At 46.3% G+C, this 19,508-nt stretch overlaps 1 protein-coding gene across 1 annotated transcript; it reads right to left on the bottom strand.

Moving 5' to 3' along the window:
• Nucleotides 1-799: 799 nt before the first annotated feature.
• nup153 (nucleoporin 153) lies at nt 800-19,045 on the bottom strand. The gene is made up of 21 exons (XM_078792211.1): nt 18,873-19,045; nt 12,446-12,692; nt 12,094-12,369; nt 11,885-12,024; nt 9,619-9,744; nt 9,369-9,485; nt 9,243-9,284; nt 9,103-9,156; nt 8,342-8,482; nt 8,077-8,265; nt 6,422-6,571; nt 6,262-6,354; nt 6,087-6,171; nt 5,917-6,009; nt 5,258-5,845; nt 5,003-5,182; nt 3,338-4,144; nt 2,894-3,259; nt 2,619-2,825; nt 2,363-2,543; nt 800-1,924 (listed from the first exon to the last, which is right to left on the bottom strand). Exons 1-21 carry the CDS (start codon nt 18,948-18,950, stop codon nt 1,837-1,839), a joined length of 4,248 nt encoding a protein of 1,415 aa, XP_078648337.1. The 5' UTR covers nt 18,951-19,045; the 3' UTR covers nt 800-1,836.
• Between the last annotated feature and the right edge of the window lie 463 nt (nt 19,046-19,508).

Raw genomic sequence — 19,508 nt, 5'->3', positions numbered from 1 at the left:
GTTTGCCTGTTGAAATGATCAACTTAATTGTGTAGAAACTTTTTATCCTTAATAATTCGTGTATTTTTATTCTTTCACAAATATGACTTCCTCTTTTCCGTTCATGTATTTATTTTTCAATAAAAGTTATACATTTTGTACAATTAGAATGTATCTAATCAATAAATTAACAGTTTTATTGTATTTTTATTGTATTTGTTGCACAAGGAATCGATATTGGATTGGTATCACTGATATCAGCCTCAATTTTACTCGGGATCGGATCGGAAACGAAATCAGTGGTATTGCACATCGTTGATAGGTTAGCCATTTTGGATTTGGATAGTTGCAGCACAGAAATCCTTCTAAATATGCTGTTTTTCAAACTGTTATCAGAGTCCTGTAGACCTGAAATAGCACCCCTATAGTCACCTTTACACTCCAATTACCCACTATATGGACATAACACTGAACTCGCACGTCAGCATCAGGACAGCTCCTTGGATCTCAAATGTAAAAAGGGTTGCTTGCATGGCATAAGGGGGGGAAAAATCACTTATATAACACTTCTGCAGAGGCTACAGAATCTTTGCAAAGACACAGGACAGCCGCCGCGTTAAGCATGAGCAAGCTACCTAGTTAGCTAGATAGCCTCCAATTTATTTTTCTTATGTTTGAACCTGAGCGAGGGAAACCAAAGAAGCTGAAAGTGCACCACTTCCACATGGCCTAGAAGGAGTGAATGTAATGTGATGTTCACCCGCAGAATAGAACTTCAACATTTAGGACTAGCGTGAAGATGCTGCACAAGAAGACAAGCTTTCATTGGATACTTTTATTGATGGTAATGAACCATGGTTTGGAACTTTTATCACTCATCCGCTAATCATCATTATAGTCATCATCGTCATGGCTTTAAAATGAAACTCAACTTCCTTATCATCCAAAGTCACCCTGGTCCATTTAATCACGCCATAGAAAAATATATACTTAATACTTTGTACAATACTGCTTTTGGTCCAAACAAAAGTGGATCAGTGAGCCAAATTGGCCTTTAGTCAGCAAAGGCTCTCCAATTTGCATGTTAGCTCCTATTAAATGGATTGGGGCAACTTTGAATATAGGGACTCTGACAACTCTAGAGAAAAAAAAGGCTCAACAGAGCTGGTAACGCACACACTCACAAAATCAACTTCACAGATAAAAAAAACACTATTTACACGTTTGTATCATATTCAAAGGCCGAGAGAGAGAGAGAGAGATAAAGAGAGAGAGATAAAGGGCGAGCGTGAGGTCGGAAAGAAACGAGAGGGCAAGAAGAGTGAAAAAGAAGGTGGAGCAAAGCACACATGTCAAACATGGAAGATGAAAAGGATGCATATACAAAGTCCCTCCTTTCCTTCCTTCCTCCCCTCCTTTCCTTTCCAAACATTCATTTGCTTGCTAACAACTCGCATACGTATACAAACACACCTCAAGTCTGTACATGGGGGTGGGGTGGGGGGGTATCAGTGTACATCCAGCGTGGCGTACGGACGCTCTGCACGCCACGGCTCTACAAAGTCTGCACCAGCTATTCACCGTAGCACGTCTCCTTTCATTACAAACAAAGCTGAGGGGGTGGGGGGGCGGGGTGGCCATGCCTGGAGTCTGGCAGACACGCGCCGGTGTTGGAAACAAAGATGTCCGCTGGTGGCGTTCAGGGCAGGCTGTCGGTGTCTTTTGTTCAGTCGGCAGCAGGAGAACACCCACAGACCCACCTGACCCCTGTGGGTGGGGGTACAAAAACAAACAGAGTCGCGGACCTTCCTCCAAAGGTCATTTCGCTGTCCGCACGTCATGTCACACAAAGCACGTCTACGTTCTACGGCGCCGTACAGCCGTCTTGATCTTGCGTCCACCGATTGTTTGTCCAGCGGGAGAAGGGGTGAAGGACTTGGATGACCTGGAAGGAACACGTCACCACCACATCGTCACCACCACATCGTCACCACCACATCGTCACCACACCCCCCATACGCTACATTCACAGAGGGAGGGGCCTGAAGTGGACACAGCCCATGGGTGGAGGAAAGCGTAAAGACATTCTTTCTTACACTTTAGTCATGATAAAAGTATGCTCCTTTGACCACACGCCCATTTAGGAACAACAGCAACACAACCAATGTTGTTGTAGAGAGCCAAGTGCTGAGTCAGCATGACGAGCAACAACATGCCGATGGAGGAGGCTAATACTTATATCAGCACGGAAAATGGAGGGGCGGGGCCAATACCTAGATTGGCATGGATGATGGAGGGGCGGGGCCAATACCTACATCCGCATGGATGATGGAGGGGCGGGGCCGATACCTACATCAACATGGACGAAGGAGAGGATACATACCCGATATTAAAGGCCAGAGGCTGCGAAAAGTTGAATCCGCTTCCAGGTGCTCCCGACTGTGGTGCGAGGGCGGGGCTGGCAGCCGGGGCGGGAGATGCCGCTGCTCCGGCCCCAAAAGTGAAAACTCCTGTGCTGTTTGAGGACCCGAACGCACCGGCTCCTCCGAACTGAAAGCCCGCACCTGATGAGTACAAGGTCACCCGTCCCCAGGTGAAATCCAAGTACGGGAGGGGGAACGGATGCGATTAGTACTCACCTTGTGCAGAGTTGGCAGCGGCGCCAAAGGCAGGGGTGGGGTTGGCCTGCTGACCAAAGACGGGGGCGTCGGCAGGCTTGGCTCCAAACATTGGCGTGTGGGAAGTGGCGGACGGGAACTGGGAAGCAAAAGATGACCCAAATGCCGGAGCCTGACTGGCACCAAACTTCGGGGGGGTTGACAAGCTGACGAGGAAGGGGTTGGGGGCTGAGAACGGACAGGACGTTAGCGACTCAACATGTGGACAAGATGAGGAATGATGCTCGGACACAGACCTGCAGGGGGGGCAGCAGTGGGCGTCGACCCTCCAAAAGTGATGGAAGGAGCCGCGGGAGGAGCCGCGGGAGGCGCGGTGCTGGCTCCGGCACCAAAAACAAACGGCTGCGAGGGGACCGGGGTGGAGGTAACTGGCAGTTGGCTGTCCTGGTTCTGTCCAAAGACGAAGGCTTTGGCCGGGGGAGCGTCGCTGGCGCCCGCGGCGGGCTGACCGAACATGAAAGTGCTGGGGGCTGCGGCAGGAGCGGGTGCCGCTTGGGTGATGACGCTGACGCCGAACAGGCTGGGGGTGGGGCCGGGGCCTGATGAGGTGCTGGGAGGCTTGGTGGTCAGGAAAGAGAAGGCAGCTTTTGGAGCATCGGAGTCTGTCAGGGAGGAGAGAGATACGCTCAGTCATGTGATGGTGCCAGCAGGGGGCAGAGGAGAGAGAGAAAGGTGTGTACCTGTGGCCGCTTGTCCAAAAGTAAAAGCGGGCTTGGGAGCCTCCGAATTCAAACCGTCGCTCTTATCAGCTGGTTTGCCAAACGCGAACGTGGGCTGTGCCTGCTCCGCCGGAACGCTCGGCTTGCTGAAGAAAAAGCCCCCCAAGGTGGCTGGCGCGGTCTCTGCATCTTTGCTGGTGCCACCGAACAGGAAGCTGGATGGTGTGGAGGTGGCTGGTGCTTCCTCCTTCTCCTCGGGCTTCACGAATGGCAACGCGGGAGCGGGCGGCTTTGTCTCAGCGGTTAACGATCCAAATGTCGTGGAGGTGGCCGGGGCGGCCTCCCCCAGCCTTCTAAACACAGACCCGGTGGCGGTGCTTGTGGATGTGCCGTCATTGGCTGAGGCCGTAGAGGAAGAGGAAGCAGGCGGTGCAACCGTAACAGAGGGTGTGGTCGCGGCTGGTGCTTTCTCTTCAGGCTTTGTGAGACCAAAGCTGAAGGTGCTCTTGGAGGAGATGCTTTCCGTGCCAGGTGATCCAGTTCCAAACATGCTTCCAAACTTCATCTGGGATGCTGTGGCGGGTTGCTCCGACTTCTTCTCATCAGCAGAAGAAACCCCAAACTTAAAACCCTCTGACGGCCCACTGAACTTGAACCCCAAGGAGCTGCTAGTGTCTTTAGATGCACTTTCTGGTGGGACGCTTCCAAACGGGATACCAAACTTGAATCCACCCGCCGAGAACGAGGAGGATTGCGACGTTGCCACCCCGAACTTAATCCCTCCAGATCCGGATAGAGAGGTAACATTCGATGTGCCAAACGTAAATCCTGCAGAGGAAGAGGAAGAACAAGAAACAAGAAGTCATTTTACATAACAGCATGGCGGCACACTGACATATGGCTGTTATCTGGATCATGTGTTTGGATGTAGCCTACAAACTGCTACTGTCTCTCGTGATCACAATGTGAAGAGCAGCTGAAGAACGTACATGTAGCACTGTTAAATCTAAGGAGGTCACTGGTGCCATCTGATGCCATCTGCCATCTTAAATGGCCTGGTCTCCTTCAAGGTTTGGAATGAGCAGGAGAGCAACAAACACGGGACATGGAACGGTGGAATGACAAAAACATGCCACCCGAGATGCTTCCAACCATCATCAATCTTCAATGCAACAACACAGCTTCATGTGGCGCAGGGGCGTCAAACGGTGGATGGCTATGTAAAGATGTTGCTGATGACTGAAGGCCCTGGTCTGTGTGGTCACGACTGGCTTTCAAACACTTGACAAAACGACTTCTTCCAGAGGAATGGTGTCACTCTTTTGGACCGTCCTGCGTCTTCCCCTCATCTAAATCCAATGGGGAACATTTGGGGATGGAGTTCCAGACAGTGAAGCCATCTTCAGCACCTGGAGCAACATTCCCACTGGCCTCCTGGGAACACTGGTATCTATTTTAGCCTTTTTTGACCTATGGTCTTTAACTTTGATCACCTGATGAACGGCCTATTTCACTCCAATGCTGCCTGCTTTTGTCCCGCTCACATTTCTTCTTTTGCATTTTGAATCTCTACTTGGAACCTCCTTAAGATGCAAAAGTGCCACATGTACATTCCTGGCACTTGGCATCTGTATGAATGGGGTGAGTTTGGATGGTGTGTGTTTGTGCCAGGAGCTGGTCTGTTACCTTTGGGCTCCATCTGAGCTCCAGGTTTGGCTCCCTGACAGGCGACGCAGGTGACATCAGCAGCCTTGTTCTGCAGCTGACACACGTCACAATCCCAAGCGTTCTCTGGCTTCTTGAACTTGTCCCCAAAGCCAAACGACGGTGCACCGGTGGCTGCAGATGAGGTTCCTGCTGGCGCTCCTGTGGTGGAAAAAGTTTGAAGGTGAGCAGTCATCAGGACAGAGGCCTGCAGGTGTGTTGTGATGCTTTGTGTACCTGGTTTAGCGCTTGTGCAGGCTATACATTTTGTATCCTCTGCCTTGTTCTGAACCCAACACACGTCACACTCCCATGGTCCCTCAGGCTTTTTCAGCTCTCCAACAGCTAACGGCAGGGTGGGGGCGGTCACTGAGGGACTGGGGAGGGTCTTGGGAGCAGAGAAGGCCGAAAAGGAAGCTGGCGGCTTGAGCCCCGTTCCGGGCTTGGCTGTCTCGCAGGCCACGCACTTGACGGCGTCGGCCTTGTTGATGACGAGACAGGTGTCGCACAACCAGGTTCCTGTGGGCTTGGAGGAGGTGCTGTTTGCTGGGCTGCTCTTCTGGGCTGAGGAGGGGACGCTTACTGCTTTGCACGAGGATGAGGAGCTGGGCCGAGCCACCGTGCAGCAAACGCATTTTGTATCAGTGGGCTTGTTTTGCACAAAACACGTGTCACAGCTCCACCCTGCGGGGGCTTTGAATAAGTCACTAAGGCCTGCTGGGGGGGAGGAGGAGGTGGTAGTGGTGGTGGCAATGGACTGTGAGGAGGTCTTCTGGAAAGAGTCATCAAAGCTGGATGACTTTTGTGCAGGCATGGAAGCAAAGCCTGAAGAGAAGAGAGAAGGCATTGATGAAGGTGTCAGGTGGGGGAAACATTGCCGTGTCAGTGCTTCTGACCAGGAGCTTTGAGGAGGTCCAGCACGCTGCCTTGCTTCAGTGTCTTAGCTGGTTTGAAAGGTCCTTCAAAGTCTTCTGTGCTTGGCGATTTGACTGCAAACACACACAAGGACGTTGAAAACACATAAAGAGGCATGAAGCTGCTAAGCAACAAAGGGAAGGTTGTTCACCTGCCGTCACTATGGGCGTGGCCAGCTTCCCATTGGACAGGGAGGGACCTAGCTTGGCTACAGGGGCGCTGAATGTGAATCCAGCCTGGACAGAGTACAGAACACACAAGCTCAACACTTCTCCACATTTCATGTCAGCCCAAGTCTTCCAAAGAGACACGCACAAACCACTTACCGTAGGGGAGAAGACTGGAGGACTAGTAGGAATTGCTTTGACGATGGGGGAGGAGAAGGTAAAGGGTACACACGGGGGTGACGCACTTGTCTCCTGAGCGGGCAAAAACAGTATTCAAGGATTGCACTTGGTAGCCAATTGGAAATGTTGCACCACTGACCAGAGTGACGGCAATGCCGGAAGCGATGCAGGCGGAGGAGGAGGCGGAGCTGGTAGCCAGGGCCGGCTGGGGGGAGGAGAAGCTGAAGGCAGGCAAGGCAGACGTGCTGATGGGGAGTGAAATGCTTGGAAGGTCTGGTACTTCAGCCACCTAATGTCAGAAGTACAGGACATCTGCTGATTCCCAAGAACATAGAGTCGTTCCTGGCAATACTGCACTAAATAAATGATGGCTGTTGGCTGGGAGGCTGTGGTCTATTGTTAGTTCAGGTGATACAGTATGTAGCATTACTGCCTCCTAGTGACCATAATGCGACATTGCTACATCTTTATTACATGCATTCCATGTAGCCAGCCATGCATGCCCAGTGGAAAAAAAGGCCCTCCTCCTCCTATTCTGTGTGGAAGTGGTAAGTATAAAACCATTTAAAGAAATAAATTGAAGGCTGACTGGTTAGCTTGCAAGCCAGCGGCCATCACTGCAGCATAATGGTTGTGCAATCCGGTGTAAACAAAGAATAACAGGAGTGTAAACATGACTATATGAAATATTATGTATTATTGCAATACAAATTTGACATGATCTGCGGAATATTTATTTATTGTATTTACTTATTTTTCATGTCTCTTGCGTCTTGTGTTTTGTGATTAAGTTTATGACTTTCATTGCAGAGCTGCTGGAAATGTGAATATCTTGTGAGATCAACAAAGTATCTATAGATGTGTAATATTTGTTTTATGCTGGTACACTGGTATAGAGTCTTCCAATGGTAAGAACATGACTTTTACCTGTTGTGCCCCACGGTGGTCTTTGCTACATAAGATGAATGAAACGCTGTCATTCGTGTAGGGACGGAGCACTCGCACTATAAACACTGAACGGCCTCCTACCCAACTAAACAGGCTGAAATGGCGATAAACGCCGGTGAAGGTTGTCGGCACCTCAGAGAGTGAATGGCAGCTAGTGGGGTTAGCTTGGTTTAGCATGCGTGACTTGGGCTGGAGGAGTATATCTTCACCGCTTTAATGTAAGGGGTGTTTCACAATGCAGCGACAGTGTGTGGGTTCTGAGTGAAGACAGAGGAGGTTCATTCTTCGTCGTACAGATATTATCAGCTCACAGAGGACATACTACCGGCCATCAAAATAAAAGCAACATTTAACCGTCTAACTGTGTAAACAAGAGTGTCTTCCATGTGCAGGTGGAATGGCATGGGTGACTACATCTTCCTTCATGACAGCCACAGGCGTTACAGTTGGGTGAAGGTTCAGTAGCAATGTCTGTAGCGGCTGACATCCATTAGAACGGTTAGCCAGATTGTCACCAATAAATACACGTGCCTATTTCATGACATGGCTTAAGCTTTGGAGCTTATTATACAAGACTCTGCATCCCCAAAATATCCTGATATAAGCTAAATATAAAATAAAATAAATATCCTGATATATAAATATCCTGGTTGACCGCCCAACCCTACTGTCCCGAACGTCTACAGGGCTCCAATAATATTAAAGATATTTCATATATTTCCAAGTCATAAACAGGCTTTGTCTGCTCCAACTAGGAAAAGATTAAATTTCTTAACATCGACTCATTCATTGATTCATCGGGTCTGGAAGGAATCAACAGACATGAACCAGGGACGGATGTATCACCTCATCATCTTCCATGCGCTTGGAGGATGGCCTTGTGCTGGTCCTCTCTCGCTTCATCTTGCCGCCCCCAGAACTGCTGGACGCTGCAGGTGTGCTGGACATGGGGTAGGCCGGGCCCCCACTGGAGCCCGCTGTGCTTTGGGAGGGGCCGGGCCTTCTATCAGGTAGTAGCGGCGATTGTCTGAGAGGCTGGGTATTTCCAAGAAACACAATCAGCACTACTGGGAATATTGTGGCTCCATGAATGCCGTGTCAAAGATCTCACCGTGTTTCTTGGGGTCCGGTCCAGGGTTCGGCTAAGCCCACCTGGGGTCAGGCTAGGCCTGAAGGAGACGGCGCGATTTGCCGAGGATGGAAGTGCAGCAGGAACAACGAGCTTCTGCACCGGTGGGAGGTTGGAATCCAGCTAAGGAAAACATGAAGAGCCACAATGGTCTGTGAATGGCTTCCATTGTATGGACTGTACACTCGACAGCTGTATGAAACACTGCCGTGCCTTGTATGGGCTGGGTCTCCACTGTTTGGAGAGCCGCAGCTGTCACAGCTGGGAATGCCTGCCAGGTGTTGCCGGGACCCACCATAGCTTTAACACACCCCCGGTCTGCCAATATAGAAGCACCGCCCCCGATGTCCTGTCACCCAAGACACGCCCACAGCATCCAGGGCCTTAGAGACGTCTCTCATCCACCCAATCCCAGCTTGCCCATAAAATCACAGCTGTTTCTTCCAATTCAGCTGCTGTTCTTTGCACTCCAAATATTTCAGCTTTCTTCTTGACATTTGTTTTCTCCGAATGATGACTATTCCTACTGTATAATATTCTCACCTTGTCCTGGGAACATTTTGCCATCACCCGATTTCAGCAAATGCAACTTTGCTTGTTTCTCATAATATTACACCTTAAAAAGTCTTCTTAATATTAACTTGATTCTAATAAATGACATTATTGTTCCTTGTGACATGACAATGTCCTTCTTGTAAGATGAAAACTTTTTCCTCCTAATATGCATGCAAGAGTATACTTACCCTTTTCTTTTTGGACTGGAAATGTGACACATCAAGATTGGTATCATCCAGTGACTAGAAGGACATTTTCAGCAAATGAGCATTTTGGAAAGACTGTATTTCAAGTGAGAGTTGCATGAGAAAGCAAGTGGAAGGCTTACTGTGGAGCGAGGGGATGCTGCCGCAGGGATCCTCTTGGCATCCTGTGGACGACAAAACCAGCCAATGAGACGTCCTCCCCTGCCAAGTACATTAGAGATATCCCTACAAAAAGGTGGCCAACTTACTGCCAGAGGACTTGACATGCGCTCCAAAGACTGCAGGATGCGCCTGGCGGTGGCGCTGGTCACCCCGCAGGGCTGCGCTCCAGCGGGTTTGGCTTTAATTTGTCTCCTCACCGGGGCCTAGAATCACAGCACTTCGTTTAGTGTCCTGTTATAGTAGAGACCGTACAGTCATATGTGATATTAATAAAAACACACATCCTCTCCATTCACGTTAGCTACAATCCCACTCTGCCAAGAGCCGCATGCTGACCTGATAAGGCGTTCCGGGACGGGTGCGACAGCTCTTGGCGGCGGCTCCGCCGTACGTGGTCTTGCCGGGATAGAAGGGAGAGTCTCCCAGATGGCTGTTGTTCAACACCGTGCTGTTTAGCGTGGACTGGGATGACAGGGAGGGGGCGTGACTCACCAGTGGACGGTACTAATCAACAACATCATTTCATTGGGACTAGGCCTGTCACAATAATTGTCCTATTAATTAGGGTTGGGCAATATGGACCTTAACATGTATCAAGATATGATGATATAAAACGATTGAAAGTCTTGTATAAAAAGCTCCAAACCTGCATATGGAAGATATTTTTTTATCACAGTCTTGTTTTGTTTAGGCAGACTATTTACAGCTAAGATGAGCTAGTTTCAAAATAAACGTGCTTCTCATAATTGTTTCACTACTACTACTTGGTGTCCGAAATTAAACTAAACTCTGCTAGCTTCTATTCACGCTGTGGATGAGGAGATTCAACCAGCTTTCACCAGCGTTTGTCACCATTTCAACTCGTTTCTGTCGGGAGGTCCACCGAGTAACGAACGTTCCTTCGCACCATGACAACATTTGATTCATTTCATGTATCCACTGTAGCATGCAGCCATCTTGGCTTTATCATTTATACTGGTACAGGTCATTTTCTAATCTATACGGGTATACCGGTATATAAAAAAAATATCACCCAACCCTACTATTAATTACTGACCTTTTTAAAAAAAACAATTATTGTTAAGATTATCAGTGAAAGATCATTGTGTCACATCTGAGCCACTAGTTGGTCGTCAAGCATAGTGTACCTGTGTGAGGCATACCATATTAGATAGGAATCACGTCACACACCACGACTACTCACACAGATCAACACAACAGCTGGATAAAACAGACAGTACACTATCAAGGTGTAATGCAGAATAAGAACCAACTACTATGTGAGCTCTAACCATCTGCTTTCTAGCCTTATTTTATTTTATTTTATTTTTTTACAAAAACTGTAGAGCACTTTGCAAAACAGGATCTACTCCCAGCGACGCCACACGATATAGTTGGTCTCTGTTAAGAAACAAACACTTACATTAAACCTGCACACACACACACACACACAGGTATGTAGTGTATTGTCACACTATGGCAGGGAGGAGATTGGAGTTGTGTAAAATCATGTACAGTAAAGTCTCGTTATATCGATATTCTCGGGAGTCGGAAAAAATACCGATATAACCGGACTATCCATATATCCGATCCTGTGCCGAACTGCATTAAAAGTGGGCGGATCTTTGATATGGCATGTAATTTTCTCCTTGAGTTCATGGATTGCGTATCTAGCATGCTTTTGTACTACAATAAATTTTGTACTACAGTAAATAAAAATAAACTTACGCTGTAGTGATTACCGGTTACCGGGACATAATTCACCCCGGAACTATCGATAGGGAAGGTGTTACCACCCGGAGGGGTAGGCGCAAGGGACGGGTGTTTTCCGCTGTGTGTGCTGCACTCTGGTGGTGGAAGTGTGAAAAATAAAGTTGACTGGAAGCAGCCGTTCGCCGTGTTCTTTTTTGGTATTGAAATCCTTAAGCAAAGATTGATTTAAGCTGCTTTTGTTATCGATATAAGCAGACCAAATTGGCTGGCGGGAGATGAAAAGGGCATCCTAGTAACCGGATTATCATAATAACCGTGTATCATACTAACGGAGCTAATTATATCATAAAAGACTAGAAATTTGCCGGGAAATGAAAATAGTATCGTAATAAGTAGTAATTCGGTTTAACAGATATCGATATAACGAGACCCTGCACATCACCGTCTCTTGTGCATTACAAGCTGGAACCACAGCGTACAACACTGTGGTTCCATATTTACTCTGCCTGTCAAAAGACAGAGTAAGTGCTGATGTCGGGAGGAGGGAGGGAACTGTGGCATTGGGCTAACAAGCTATGGCCTTCATTCATTTTGGAGTCTGCTTGCTAACTGCTAGCCCTGATGTAGGCCTGCTTGCTGGCACAAAGAGGCTTAATAGCTGAGAAGATGCTCACTCTCGTCTGTGTTCATTTCATATAGAGCCAACGCGCACAGACACATGCAGAGTGAACCCTCTTGTCATCCAGCCTATGTAGCACAGAGAGACTGATAGATGGTGCAGACACGTCCATGATGGCTCATAATTACCCACCTGCTTTTTATAGTAAGACAACCATTTGTTATTAATTATCATAACAGGCTCAATTGGGACTTCATGATAAAGACTCACATTGGCTGAAGTGCCAAAGACAGACAGGTTGAAGGCGGGCTTTTTCAGACCGGACTGTGAGGGCTGTGGCACAGAGATGGTCCTGTCCACCTCTGGCGACCAAAGCTGCGGAAGCGACGCTGTTTTGGAAGTGGGCACATCTGCGGGAGAGACGCACTCAGTGAGGTGGGGTGGCTCGAGTCACGTGGATCAGCGCCATCAAAGCCTACCTTTGTCGGAGGCGCGCGAGGAGAAGCCGCTGGTGGTGGAGATGTTGTCGTCCTCGTGCTGCGAGAGGTTATCTTTGATTTCTTTGACTAAGGAGCAGCCGGTGGAGAAGGGCCCCGGCGCCGAGGACGTGGAGGGCTGGGAGACAAGCCCGCTGGGGGACCCCAGGGTGGGCGACGAGGACTCCAGCGGGGAGAAGTGGAGGTGGGAGCGGCTAAGGGGGGGTCGTGACAGCACATAGTCCTGAAAGTTGAGAGACGCTCGGCTGTTTGAGGGCTCTGCATGAGAAAGACATAAACGGGTCCGTGAGGGTTTTATTGAAGCGGCGTTCCTTCCACAATGCCGTACGCTCACCTGTGTTACTCGTGCTGGGCTCAGGTGTGCTGCGGCCATCCAGGGAAGGCGGTCCTTCTTCATTGCCGTTAGGAGGAAGAGGAGGAGTCTGGCAATGCTCCCTCACATCTCCCGGTCCTCCCCCTCCACCGCCTCCTTCTTCCTCTGGAGCATCTCCATTCTTGAAGTACTTCTGCAGCCAGGAAGGAACGATGCTCTTTACCGTATCCGTCACTCGACTGATCAGGCCTGACTGCTGCTGCTGCTGCTGATGAGAAAACAGGATGCAAGTGACAAACTAAAAAAAACAAGCACTTTGACATGTCAGATATTAATATATTTTACATCCAATTCTATTTTATATTTATTAATAGTATTCAAAATGTTTTAAAATATCACCTATTTTTTGCATAATGAATGCATACGCACCACATTAAGCTGAGCTTCCTTAACGGCACTAGACACAACATCACAACATCACAACAACGCCTTTGTTGTGCTAGTGCAACTTGCAAAACATGGGAATTCAACCTAAAAGGGATAGTTGGGACGTGTTGACACGAAGGTGTATGACACCCCCATAAGCGGTGAAGTCACTCCCCACTTGGTGTCCTGGGCCCAGTAGTTCCAGCTAGTAAGTAAAGAGTTTGGCTTCTCGAAACAATATGCCTTCAAAGCATCACAACGATGGCTACCAGAACAAACCAGACATCACTAATCCCTCAGCGTTATTTTCTCTGCCGCCGTAAAAATACCAGGTTTACAAGTTTACATTTAATTTACACAGACATTCATGTACATTCATCTTCAATATTAGCTTGATCAGATACTAGCAAGAGTACTCGATCAACTTTGCTTCATCTTCTCTGAACTACTTTGACACCCCAAAATTCCCTCCAAAACTGGCAGTCAATCAAAATCTTGGGACTCAATATGTCGCATATTTAGTCAGGGTAGATAGATAGCAGCTATCCTAGATTTGACTTAGCGTATTCTACTTTCATTTTTTTTTAGATTCATCAAAAAAACCTATTTACCAACTTCTTCATTATTGAGACCTCTAGATATAAAATAACAACCCCATAGTCACCATCATGTTGCCCATATAGTAGACATAAGCGAAAATAAGATATTTAAGGACTAAATAAGACATAATATAGATTCATACGTTAGCATTGGGAGAGTTTCTTGTTACTTCCTTTTATGTCCAGTACTTCCTGCAGTGGCTATTGTCTAATCAATGTGACCAGTGTAAAACACTACATATCAACGTCAATGTTGTGTATTGTATTTTAGGTTTTGTAGCCATTTTTATGCCTGAAAATACTCAATTTAAGCAAAAAATATGTACAACTTTCTTAAATATCTACTTTCTAATTAGGCGGTATTCAACACAAAAGAGCACTTTCATTCATTCATTCATTTTCTACCGCTTATCCTCACGAGGGTTGTAGGGGTGCTGGAGCCTATACCAGCTGTCTTCGGGCGAGAGGTGGGGTCCACCCTGGACTGGTGGCCAGCCAATCCCAGGGCACATACAGACAAACAACCATTCACACTCACATTCATACCTATGGACAATTTGGAGTGGCCAATTAACCTAGCATGTTTTTGGAATGGGGGAGGAAAACCCACGCATGCACGGGGAGAACATGCAAACTGCAGACAGAGATGGCTGAGGGTGGAATTGAACCCAGGTCTCCTCGCTGTGATGCCTGTGTGCTAACCACTTGTCCCCCATGAAAAACATATTTTTGCTTATTTAAAGAGAAATAATAAATTCACAAGGAGCAATCATTTCACTCGGTAATGAAGGACCAATTGGTTGAATGATTGATAATCAAGCCTTTTCTTTCTTAACTGGACATTGTGCAGAATGTAACCGGTGGTTATTTTTAGGGCTGTATACAGTACATACTATACTGTATGCTAGCTGACTACATGCAGAACACAGTTCTTGAGGGCGTCTAACTGGTGTGAATGAAGCAGGCAAACAAAGATTACAGGGCTCTACATTAAAAACCAAAATGACTTGCCCATAGGGAATCCTTAAGGTGAGAACTACTTGCCCGAACTTGCCCCATGTAAAATGAAAAGACTGCCATAATGATATCATGTAATTTTTTGTGGCATCAAATGAGAATCTCAAATAAATAAAATAATAAAATAAATAATACTGTAGCGTTGCGTGTGTGTTGTATTCCGGGCTGTAGTTTCATGCATGGACGCTGGGGGGCAGTCATGTTCAGCTCGCGGTTTTGGAGCGGGCGTTTTGGGACCAAAGAAGAGGAACGAGAGAGAAAAAAGGAGAAGTTCGGTTGCCGTGCGCCCAGCTAGTTAGTTAAGTCTGCAACAGGCCAGTAAGTTGTTTTTCATGCTGCCTTGGAAATAAAAACCATGCAACGATAGAGGTGCATCACTTTTTGCTGTTTCCTTCAGAATTAGACGATGTTGGCAGCGACGCCATGATGGATGTTTTCGTAGTCAAACGATCGCTGATTGGTTGATCGCGAACAACGGGTGTGGGTAAAACGCGGACTGTGGATTACGGACCGCGGTCTAAATAAACGATTCTGATTGGTCCATTGCAAGGATTGCTTTGTAAATTACCACCGGAATTACGCAGTCCGTGTTTTACCAACACCCAACAAGAACCGCTTTAAAAAAAACTCTTGGCAGTATGGCAAAGTGCACTTGCCCTACGGGAATATCACTGATTAGATTTACTTGCCCGAATTTTATTTTAACTTGCCCCGAGCCATCGGTACATCGTTATTGTCGAGCCCTGGATTATATTGAAATGAATGTTGTATTAGAACTGTTTTGGAAACGGGGGATGTGGGAGTTAATATCACATACAGCCAGTAAAAAAACAATGATTTAGCAAACAGAAAACCACAGCTTTTACTTATGTTGCCGAGTATAATACTGCAGGGCTGGGCCATATGGACCAAAACTCAATCCCCATATATTTAGGTAGAATATCCATATACCATAGATATCCCCATATTTTTCCACAAAGTGAGTTTAGACAAAAGTCAAAGCCAAATATGCGTGCAAAGTTTTTTTTATTAATTTGTCAACAATATTATAAAACAATAGCCCCTGAAATAAAATAGTATATTCTCTTTAAATAAATATAGAAAAAGTTAATGTTCAATCTTCAGTACAATCATGCTGCACTCACGGTAGTCTCTCTGTAGCTGGGTTAGCGCCGTTAGCACTTCCATCTCACGTTTCCATGACAACAGACAGTAAACATGGTTGATACCATCTTTATCCAGCAACCTTTATACCCTCTTTTTTGCTGTTCACTCCTGCTATGCAGCCTGTCCTCCTTCATATATACGCGGGGATCTACAATCGTTGCGCATAGCAAATGTGATTCTCAAAGCTAACGGTTGCTCCGGGTAGTAAACAATGGAGCAAACGGCAAACTACAAACATAATAAGATGAACATCTATACCTGCACACTTGCTTAAGGGGTCGCTATGGCACCACAAATAACACAAAAGTATAAATAAAGCACTATTAAACACTAAAAAGGACATGGAGCTGCCTTCACTCGCTTGTACTCGGGCGGCGCCATCTTGAAACATGAGACCTGTGCGTCAAATTCAGTCAATATCCATCTGAACCGTATGCTTGTTTTTCCATATCGTACTTAAAAGGAATATCAATATTTCAAAAAAAATATCAATATTTCTTTTAAGCACATCACAGCATATCGCCCAGCCCTACTTCGATGGAGGTTGAGAGTTCCCAGAGTCTCGTTGGTAAAAGATCATTCATTAGTTCCGTTCAGGGATTAGCAACCAATAAAGATACGACAGACAGATAATTATTTTGAAAGAACAACAGCCGAAATGAAGGTAAGACAACAAAAACCTAAGACAACAAAACCCATTTTTAGACTGTACTTCTCTTCAAATCTTGTCTCATCTCATCCTCGGGGCCAACGGTCCTGTCTCGTGACACCCCTTGTACTGGCATATTCCATTATAAATACATGTACTGCTACACACCTCCATGTACACACTGTGGTACTTGGGCCTGAAAGACTTTCCGAATGGGTCTCAAAGATGATTTTCTTCAACATAGGAGCAGCTGTGATCAGTCACACAGCAAATTGCTGATAACCCAAGCACCCTCCCACCACATACACACGTTCTTCCTAGAGTCAAACGCTGAGCTAAACTGCAGACTCTGCAATATTGGGTGTTGCTATGCATTTGATGAATAAAAACAACACCAAGACAAGCAATGTGCTTGCATCGGCACCACACCATTTCCAAGGAGAAGTCTTCCTCATGCAAAACAAACCGTTAGCTTGCTAAGAAGGAGGAAAGTGGGTCAGCGGCTGTGCACGCTTCCACGCAGATCGACATTGCCGCCACTGGCTGCACGAGTCCGCTCATAAACAGGACAAGGACATAAGCTCCCCGTGCCTGTGAAATTAACACGTTCACTTTGACCTGTGTGTAAATACACACTTAACTCATCAACAGCCGGTGTAATAAACACCATGCTGCTTGTTTGCTTCGCAGGACGCACGTAAACTGACTTGGCAGCAACAATGTGGCACGGATGAAACCGGGCTGCTGCACTTCTGCACTGCATTTCGTTTTGCTCCATGAAAACACAAGTCTTACGTGAAGGAATGTGAGGTATGGTATGAAACGCTGTCATCACTAGGAGAAGAAACATTTGTGTGTGGAAATATTCCCCTGAGAGCGCCTTGTTGGTGGCGTGCTCTTCATCTCCACCTCCCGAACTAAACAAGTCCAAGCAGCCACCTGAAACACGGGCCAAGTGAATGAAAAAAAATGTAATCTCTTAGTTGTCACTGGAAGTGTGTGGAAGCTAGCTGGGTTAGCTTAGTTTAGCAGAGCATGCTAGTTTGTGTCAGTCTGTTTACAGCGTGTTATAATAAAACCATTGGAATGACATCAGCAACCACATCTACAAGATACACCCTTTTCCCAAATACTGGGCTAAATTGTGCCGTGATATATTGCATCAATAAATGAAATGATTTCAATTTACAGTCTCCAATCGTCTTATCCACATTTTGCCCACAATATGTTTGGGTTTGGTAATTTGGTATTAGTCAATTTCTTACTTAGTTATCATTTTGTTAGAATGTTGACATTTTTTAATGACTATTCATTTCAAGCCGCATGTCACAAAATCCCATAAGAATAAAAAGATTTTTTTGACTAAATTTCCCTTTTTTAAAAAAAAACAAACACCAGCATGAATTCAGATAACATGTACCCAACCCTGATCACGATGTATGCTTCCAAATACATTCTTTATTAGATTGCATGCACAATGGCATGACAGCCAGTACAAAAGCAATGTCAAACGACTTCCAGGCATATTGTTAATATCAATGAAAACGTGTGTATAGCGGTCTGCATAGAGGCAATATTTATATCGGATGTTATTACATTGAGAATGTTGTGGCTGGCCGGTGTAGACAACTCACTCGGTATTATTATTTCCCTTCCAACTCAAATCTATCAATACAGTTCCACAAGACACTACTAATTAAGAACCTAGCCACGTCAATCAGTTGATTGCATAATGTCAAACATAAACACACACACGTGAAACAATCCCACTTCCCCGGTAGTGCATTAACACTTATTGTCATATTGGCCATTGCTTTCACACCGCTTCACTAAAACATTTCATGTCCAGCAAAGGAAAGGACATCAACTAGCAGATTGTAGTCAAAGGAAAACTCGGGATTGTGTGATAATAATATTGGATGAAGCAGCAGCAGCAGCAAGCTTGTTCATGCCAACCATGTGGGCTCTTTAACAGCGATGCCTCCTGCGCAATGCAACTGAGATTTGACTAACGTTAGCCTGCCCAACTTCCAAAAATTTCACTGCGGCGACAAGAGCGACACAATCTCAACACGGGTCGGCAATGCACGCCTGTGGATAAACTTCGATTCCCAGCACACAATCACGTCATCTCACCCCCCAACAAAGACTTATCTTGCCCCAAACTAGAGCGGCGAGGACAACAATGCGCTGCTGGTTAGCGTTAGCCTAGCTAGCTACCGTTAGCTTGCTCGGCTTTCCACTTCACTGCTTTCCGCTAACTTTACGAGAAGGTAACAACGTCGTATGTTAAAGTGACGCGGGTGCCGTTATGCTTCGCCTGTGTTGAATGGGTTTATGCACTCTACTCAATGAATTGTGCTGTCGTTTGTGCTGTCAGATGAAGCTAAATTGGCTCCGCGGTAAGGCTGCGTGCTAGCTCGTTAGCACGAGCGAGACACCAATGCTAACAGCGCGTGGAGGCCACGAGCGCTAAACAAGTAGGCCACAAAATGTCTCCCAACTTAAACAAAAACATTAGCAGGAAATGAGCGGCCTTGTCTCCTCAGCTTCACTGGGTTCTACGTGCAAGTAGTTTAAACAAGTTTACCTGTTTACTCTTGGCGTACGGCTTAGAGGCGATGTGATATCTCCTGCTTCTGATTTTCCCTCCACCCGTGGCCGCCATGGCTCTTGCGTTGTGAGAGTCTGTCGCTGTTGGCGCCGGATAGCTGTCATCCAGCACAGTGGCTAATGTCGCACAGAATCATGGGAAATGTAGTCAAGGACCGTCCACTTAACAATACCTTTACAGCATGGGTCGGACACTTTTATGCTGAAAGGCATTTTCAAGTGTTATTTTCAAGTTTCAATCAGTGAGAGACGTATTGTAATTTTTAACACTGGCTACAACTCAATGCGTGTATTTTTAAGCTAGACCGACATTTAGTTTCCTTCCTTCATTAGAATGTCACAAGTCTCTGAATGTATTATTGTAATAACGGTGTTATTCGGAAGCTAAACAATAATAAATAGAATACTTCTTACCATTAATGCAACTTCCGGTTCTTCGTGGTTTTGCACTGTACACATTGTCTTTCTTTTTGCCACATCCAAAAGTTCAGCAGACTTCATCAATGGGGCTAAGTTTACTTCTTGACCGCTGTGATTTCTGTAATTTTATAACTTAAAATGTCAGCAAAATTAATGAAAATAGAAATTTCATTGTGAAATGTCTGGGAGCCAA

The sequence above is a fragment of the Doryrhamphus excisus genome, linkage group LG7, assembly GCF_037039965.1.
Source record: "Doryrhamphus excisus strain RoL-2023G ecotype Guam linkage group LG7, RoL_Dexc_Guam_v1.1, whole genome shotgun sequence".
Taxonomy (NCBI): domain Eukaryota; kingdom Metazoa; phylum Chordata; class Actinopteri; order Syngnathiformes; family Syngnathidae; genus Doryrhamphus; species Doryrhamphus excisus.
This window is presented reverse-complemented; position numbering and strand designations above follow the sequence as displayed.

Bases quoted from the DNA above. Each gene is read 5' to 3' on its own strand.
- nup153 (XM_078792211.1), bottom strand. From the start codon at position 18,950: ATGGCGGCCACGGGTGGAGGGAAAATCAGAAGCAGGAGATATCACATC. The intron at 12,693-18,872 runs GTAAACTTGTTT...TTTTCTCATCAG, and splicing joins CGTACGCCAAGAGTAAACAG to CAGCAGCAGCAGCAGTCAGG. The intron at 3,260-3,337 runs GTACACACCTTT...CCTCCCTGACAG, and splicing joins TTTTGGACAAGCGGCCACAG to ACTCCGATGCTCCAAAAGCT.